Consider the following 7,098-nt stretch of genomic DNA (forward strand, 5'->3'; position numbering starts at 1 on the left):
GCCCCCAGCGCCCGGCCTTCCCCAGGGTCCCTGCGGCCCCGACTGTGCGCCCCCCGTGCCCGGCCTTCCCCCGGACCCCTGCGACTCCAACTGTGCGCCCCCAGACGCCGTCCGAGCCGCTGCGCTCCCACCCCAGACCCCACCGCAGACCCGCAGGAGGCGGCGTGCCAAGATCACCGGCCGGGAGCGCAAGGCCATGAGGGTCCTGCCAGTGGTAGTCGGTGGGTTCTTGTCCTGGGGGGCTGGGGAGAGAGGAGGGGAGGAGTGCTAGGCGCGGAGGGGCAGGGGGCGCTGACATGGCTCTCGGCGCCCCCAGGGGCCTTCCTGCTGTGCTGGACGCCCTTCTTCGTGGTGCACATCACACAGGCGCTGTGTCCTGCCTGCTCCGTGCCCCCGCGGCTGGTTAGCGCGGTCACCTGGCTGGGCTACGTCAACAGCGCCCTCAATCCCGTCATCTACACTGTCTTCAACGCCGAGTTCCGCAGTGTCTTCCGCAAGGCCCTGCGTGCCTGCTGCTGAGCCGGCCCCCACCCCCACCCCCCGCGGCCTGGGCACCGGCCTGGTGGGCCAGGCCTCAGGGACCAAGGATATGGGGAGGGCGGTTTTGTACGTTAATTAAACAAATTCCTTCCCAAACTCAGCTGTGAAGGCTCCTGGGGTTGATGGGGAAGGGGGGAGGAGGGGCTTCTGTCCCAGTGGTCCCAGGCCCCCCAGCCAGTTAACCCTCCTTCCCGCCAAGGAAGCCCACAGAGCAGACCCCACCAAGCCGGCCGCCTGCTCAGGGTGAGGGGGGAAGGGGCCCCCGGAGACCCACTCAGTTCGGCAGTGCTCTGGCCCAGCCTCCCCTCTCTGCAGGCACCGAGCAGGGCAAGGTGTCTCCTGGGGAAGCCCAGCTCCAATGGGAAGAAACAAATGAGGCAAGAGGGGGTGGGGGGGGTCAGCTGCCAGGCCCTGCCCAGGCCAACTCCCACCTCCAAGGAGGAGGCACAGGGTCCCAGCAGACCCAGGCAGGGGAGCCTGACATATCATTTTAGAAGCTGCCTTGAGGTCAGAGCACAGCTCCCTGCCAGTCCCTGGCCAGAGGATGCCCCAAGCCCCACAGGAAGGGGCCTGTGGCGATGGGTGGGGTCCCACCAAGAGGCTTCCCTGGAGGGAGCTCCATGCTCAGTCACCCAGCCAACCTCTGCCCAGCATCCACCCATGTGGCTGGGCCAAGGGGTAGGAGCAGGGAGGAGGCAGCAGGGTCAGAGGGTGGGCAGAGCGACCCAAGCTGCCTGTCTGCCCTGGGCTGCCTGGCTTCCTCAACCACAGTACAGCCCCTGACTCTGGGGGAGGAGGGGTGGCTCCCAGGGCCCTCAGTGCAGTAACAGCCCACCCTGGACTGGATCCAGCTCTCTCCCAGGCCCAGGCTGTGGGAGAAATGGGGGGCCCTCCGCCTCCCAGTCCTGCTGGCTGGAGCTTTACTGTGCTGGGGATGCGGCGTCTACAGCCAGGGCGGCCAGTCATGGTGCCAAGCTCCCATCTGAACATTGAGAGACTGGGCTGTGCAGTCTACAGCAGTGGGTACAACCTCAGCTAAAATACTCAGTGCAGGCTGGGTGTGGTGGTCACACCTGTAATCCCAGCTACTCGGGAGACTGAGGCAGGAGGATCCCTTAAAGCTAGGGGGTCAAGGCTGCAGTGAGCCGAGATTGCGCCACTGCACTCCAGCCTGGGTGACAGGGTAAGACCCTGTCTCAAAAAAGAAAATAAAATAAATATTGAGTGGAGAGACGACCAAGCCCAATTACAACTTCAGTGCAGCTGCCCTGTCCCGTCTGCTGACCACGTACTTCTGTCATGGCTTCAGCGGCTGCCTCCTCCTGGACACCTTCCCTGACTACCTACTTCCCAGGACCAGCCTGTCCCAGCCAGCCCCTGGAACAGACTGAGTCACAATGGATTCTTGTCGGACATCCATGAGAGTAAAGGAGGGGCTCTCGCCAGCTTTGTCCCAGGACCCACAGCCCCGCACATACCTCACTGACAGTGCTGGAGGCCACGGGAGGTGCACACGCATCTGGGGGTCCTGGGGGTGCTGACGGCCCTGGGGCAGGGCAACCTCTGGCCATCAGCCTCCCAGGCTTGGAAAGGAGGAGCTGTGGGAACCTGGGATCCCAAGAGATGTGTGGTGCTCCGGCTTCCGTTTTACGGAAAATCAGGGAAGAGTAAGTTGCCCCCACAATTCCAGGGAATACCCCCACTCCACTCCTGCAGAACCTGGTTGCAGGTGGCCAGGTGCATCACTGCTGGTGGGGGTCACTGTGCCAAGGGCTCCCACGGTGCCTTCCCCTACCAGGCGGGGGTTTGGCCACTTCCTGCGGCTGTGCTCTCTGCACAGAGATGCTGGTGTTTTCAGCTTTGGGGGATTCTTAAGAGGTGCAGGTCCTCACTTCCCTGTAACCTTTATGTTGGTTAAAACCCCAAGGAGCAGGCCCAGCCCTGCTGCCTCACGGAGGTCAACCCACGGCCCGCCTGCCTGGACAGTGCCGAGGCCAAGCAGAGCCTCTAAGATGCCTCCACCTTGCGGCAATGGCGGACCCTGCTGGGTTGGACGAAAAGCCACTCAGTGTAGAGTCTCAGAGGAAGGGCCAGGCGGGGTGAGGGTCAGAGGAAGGGACAAGTGAGGTGAGGGACAGGAGGGACAGCATCTCGGTGGGGGAGGCAGGAGGGACAGGCGGGGTGAGGGGCAGGAGGGACAGGCGGGGTGAGGGACAGGCGGGGTGAGGGCAGCATCTGGAGTGCGTGCTGCAGCAGGCCAGACACCTTTTCCAGCCTCCACTGCTCAATGGCAGCACCAATGGGGCAGCACCGAGTGCGCCTAAGCAGGACATTGAAACATCAGTGGGGCTTGGCCCGGCTGGGTGGAGACTTTACTAAGTAAATAGGCCAGGGCAGTGGCTCACGCCTGTAATCCCAGCACTTTGGGAGGTCGAGGTGGGTGGATCACCTGAGGAAAGGAGTTCGAGACCAGCCTGGCCAACACGAAGAAACCCTGTCTCTACCAAAAATTCCTAAACTAGCTGGGTGTGGTGGTGGGCACCTATAATCCCAGCTACTCAGGAGGCTGAGGCAGGAGAATCGCGTGAACCTGGGAGGCGGAGGTTGCAGTGAGGCAAGATTGTGCCACTGCACTCTAGCCTGGGTGACAGGGTGAGACTGTCTCAAAGAAAAAAAAAAATAGAAAACCAGAATAAACCAGGTGGTCCTGAGAAACCCAGAGACTCAAAATCTCAGAGCCAGTGAGCCCTGCCCCCGTGCACAGCCCCTTCCAGGGGGACTCTGGCCGCCTCTCATACAACTCCAGCTGGTGCAGAAAGCGCTTCAGAGGCAAACATCACAATCGTTGGTGCAGGCTCCTCCTGGCGCTGCCAGCCCACCCCAGGTGCCTGCTGAGCTTTTGCTGAGTCTGTACTTTCTTGCCCCAGTGCAGCCACAGCCGTGGAGCCTTCAGTGTGCAGAGAACACAGGCCATGAGGGCAGAAGCTTCCAGAACAAGAGTGATGCTTCTCCAGCAGAGCTCTCAGTCAGGAGGGCAGGTGGGTCCCATGTCCAGGCCCAGTCCAGTGCCCAAACACGCTGGACATGCCCCCTTGTGCCCCCTGCGGGCTTCAGTCCTTTCTCTTTCCTCCACCTGGCACCAGGGCCATGAGAAACAAGCGGGAGACCAGGAGGCCATGAGGCTCTGCATGTGGATCCCTGGACTGAGGCCACCGAGCCGTCCACATGGACTGAACAGGCTGCACTAGGCCGTCGGGCTCACTCAGGAAGCCTGGGCACAGGAGGGTACCGGGTGCACAGAAACCTGGCGGGAAGGGCCGCAGGCCTGCTGCACTTGCCAGCAGCCATGAGGTTCTCGTGGAACAGAAGGAATGAAGACCTCCTGGACTACAGGTGCCACCAGACGCCAGGGCTCTGGCCTGGCTGCGCTGCCCCGTGCACCGGAGATGCGGTCGGCTTGGGATTCCCACCTGCACAAGGAGGAGGAAGGGGAGGAAACGCCCGAGGGCTGGCACCGAAACCGGCCGCCCGCGTGGGGCAGGGAGACCTTATTTACACTTTATTGACAGGCACAACACGTATGTACACGCGTCGCAGCACAGGCCCTGTGGGCAAGACCGGACGCTCATGATCCCAGGGATAAAAAATCTCTCCGCGAGCGGGCGGGGGGCCCGGGCGGGGGGAGTCCGCTCCCCAGGGCACCATTCGCTTAAAGTGTGTTAATAACTTGTCCAGCAAGTTTCTTGACCTTCCCACACCCCTCTTCTCAACGTCCCCCCAGAGTCCTCAGGGGGGCCTTCGACCTGCAAAAGCCTGACAGGAGTGCGAGGGGCCCCAGCTCCCAGGGCGGCCGACGGAGCCTCACACAGTCACCTTCTCCATCACGCTTTCAGCCACGTGGACTTCGTCTGCCTGGACCGTGACAGCTGCTGACTGGCCGCATATGTGCTGGTGATCCTTCCAGTCCTGGAAGGGAGGGCACACCCATGTCCGCGGGGTCAGCGGGTGCAGCAGGGCCTTGGAGCAGGGTCCCCAAGGTGGACCCCAGGCCCCTCACCCCAGAGGGTGCAGCCCCCTGTGAGCTCACCTGGGGGTGCTGAGAGAATGCCCTCCCCAGTGCCCGCACGCCCACACTCTGATGGCCTCTGCTCCAATACAGCCTTCCCCACACTCTCTTGGTTTGAGGAATTGGATCAAAAGGCAAACAACAGGTGGGGCATGGTGGCTCACGCCTGTAATCCCAGCATTTTGGGAGGCCCAGGCAGGTGGATCCCCTGAGGTCAGGAGTTCGAGACCAGCCTGGCCAACACGGTAAAACCCCGTATCTACTAAAAACACAAAAATTAGCTGGGCATGGTGGCAGGCACCTCTAATCCCAGTTACTCGGGAGGCTGAGGCAGGAGAACTGCTTGAACCTGGGAGGCAGAGGTTGCAGTGAGCCAAGATGGTGCCACCGCACTCTAGCCCGTGGGAGAGAACAACTCTGTATCAAAATAAAAGTCGAACAACAAACCAGGGTAAGACTCTCCAAAGCAGTTGTTTTGTGTTAGGGATGTAAACAAAAAATATCAGACATGCAGAAAAACATTTAAATATACGATCAAGTTCTGTGGGTTTTCTTGTTTTTGGGACAGAGTTTTGCTCTTGTTGCCCAGGCTGGAGTGCAATGCGAAATCTCAGCTCACTACAACCTCCACCTCCAGGGTTCAAGCAATTCTCTTGCCTCAGCCTCCCTAGCAGCTGGGATTACAGGTGCTCGCCACCACACCTGGCTAATGGTTTACATTTTTAGTAGAGACAGGGTTTCACCATGTTGGTCAGGCTGGTCTCGAACTCCTGACCTCAGGGGATTCGCCCACCTCAGCCTCCCAAAGTGCTGGGATTACAGGCATGAGCCACTGTGCCCGGCCCCAGTTCTGTTTTTAATGGCAAAGATGAAAAAGCAAACTGGAACCATCCTGTGGCTGCAGAGGGGCTCTGCAGAAAGAAAGTGGGGGATGGTGCTTGGGAGAAGTCACAGCTCCGGTGAGGTCAGCACACCGAACCAGGCCCCACCTCCCTGCTACCTCAAGCACCTTGGAACACAGCAGAGGTCTAAAGGAAGCGCCAGGTGCTGAAGCTGAGGCAGCCTTGTCAGACAGAGGCAGCTCCGTGCATGGGGGCGTGATAGGTACATATGTAACACACAGAGCAGAAATAAATGCATCCAAATGGTGACAGGGTTATTCCCTAGAGGGCAGAATTCCAGCTGATTATAATAAAAAAAACAAAATTAGGCAGGGTGCAGTGGCTCAGGGCTGTAATCCCATCATGTTGAGAGGCCGAGGTGGGCAGATCACCTGAGGCCAGGAGATCAGGAGATCACCTGAGGCCAGCCTGCCCAACATGTCAAAACCCCATCTCTGCTAAAAATACAAAAACTAGGCGCCTGTGATCGCGCACGCCTGCAATCCCAGCTACTTGGGAGGCTGAGGCACGAGAATCACCTGAATCTGGGAGGTGGAGGTTGCAGTGAGCTGAGATTGTGCCTCTGCACTCCAGCCCAGGCAACAGAGTGAGACTATGTCTCATTAAAAAAAAAACAAATTACCTGGTAACAGACTATAAATCTACATGGCATGAAAACACACATCAGCAAACCGCTGCATCGGGTGCAGACCCACGCCCGCCCCTCCCTGGCCTCTACTCCGGGGCAACCAGGAAGGGTGCCGGTTCCTGCCCAGACTCTGTGTGGGGCGAGGGGCCTGCACCCCTCATGGGAGCTGCCCCCACTGAGAGGATGTGGGCCCCGGATAAGGCCCCCAGGAGTTCTAGATGCTTCTTCTCTGGTCTGCAGGTTTGAGCCACTGCCTGGGGCCTGTGCAGATGGAGGGAGAGAGGGCGCACGTCAGTGTGGACTCTGAGCTACAGAAGCTTCCATCAAGTTCTCCAAGCAAAGAGGCAAATGCCCAGGGTTGACTTTTAAAAATCAGACATACTGAGTTCTTTTTTAAAGCAAATTTTTCCATCTTAAACATCAATGTGATGCTTCTTACAGTATAATGTGAAAATATTTTTGAAAAAAAAATCATTATCTTGAAAAGCCAGAATTAGAAATTAGTGTTTTAGTTTTCAAAAAATAGAAAAAAATGGTTAAATTCATAAGAAGCTAACAGTGAAAGTGAAAATATTTTTGAAAAAAAAATCATTATCTTGAAAAGCCAGAATTAGAAATTAGTGTTTTAGTTTTCGAAAAATAGGAAAAAATGGTTAAATTCACAAGAAGCTAACAGTGAAAGCGCCTGATACAAATAAGTGACAAAAGCCAACAACATCACAGACTTTAAAAACAATGACTTTGGGAGGCTGAGGTCACTTGAGGTCAGGGGTTGGAGACCAGCCTGAACAACATAGCAAGACCCTATTTCTAGAAAAAAAAAAGTTTTAAAATTAGCTGGGTGTGGTGGCTCATGCCTGTGGTCCAAGCTACTTGGGAGACAGAGGCAGGAGGATCACTTGAGCCAGGAGGTCAAGGCTGTAGTGAGCCATGATGGCACCACTGGACTCCAGCTTGGGTGA

General features: G+C 57.8%; 2 protein-coding genes across 2 annotated transcripts in view; one reads left to right on the forward strand and one right to left on the reverse strand.

Annotated features, from left to right (window-relative positions):
- DRD4 (dopamine receptor D4) overlaps window positions 1–636 on the forward strand; it is a 4,944-nt gene extending 4,308 nt beyond the window's left edge. Inside the window, exons 3-4 of the mRNA XM_011930139.1 lie at window positions 5–221; window positions 317–636. Of these exons, the coding sequence (XP_011785529.1) occupies window positions 5–221; window positions 317–519 (420 nt within the window). The 3' untranslated portion in view covers window positions 520–636. The remainder of the gene's footprint in view (window positions 1–4; window positions 222–316) is intronic.
- Window positions 637–4,076: 3,440 nt separating this feature from the next.
- DEAF1 (DEAF1 transcription factor) overlaps window positions 4,077–7,098 on the reverse strand; it is a 75,440-nt gene continuing 72,418 nt past the window's right edge. Inside the window, exon 13 of the mRNA XM_011930140.1 lies at window positions 4,077–4,506. Coding sequence (XP_011785530.1) covers window positions 4,402–4,506 — 105 coding nt within the window. The 3' untranslated portion in view covers window positions 4,077–4,401. The remainder of the gene's footprint in view (window positions 4,507–7,098) is intronic.

Source organism: Colobus angolensis, unplaced genomic scaffold (genome assembly GCF_000951035.1).
Source record: "Colobus angolensis palliatus isolate OR3802 unplaced genomic scaffold, Cang.pa_1.0 Scaffold84, whole genome shotgun sequence".
NCBI lineage: Eukaryota > Metazoa > Chordata > Mammalia > Primates > Cercopithecidae > Colobus > Colobus angolensis.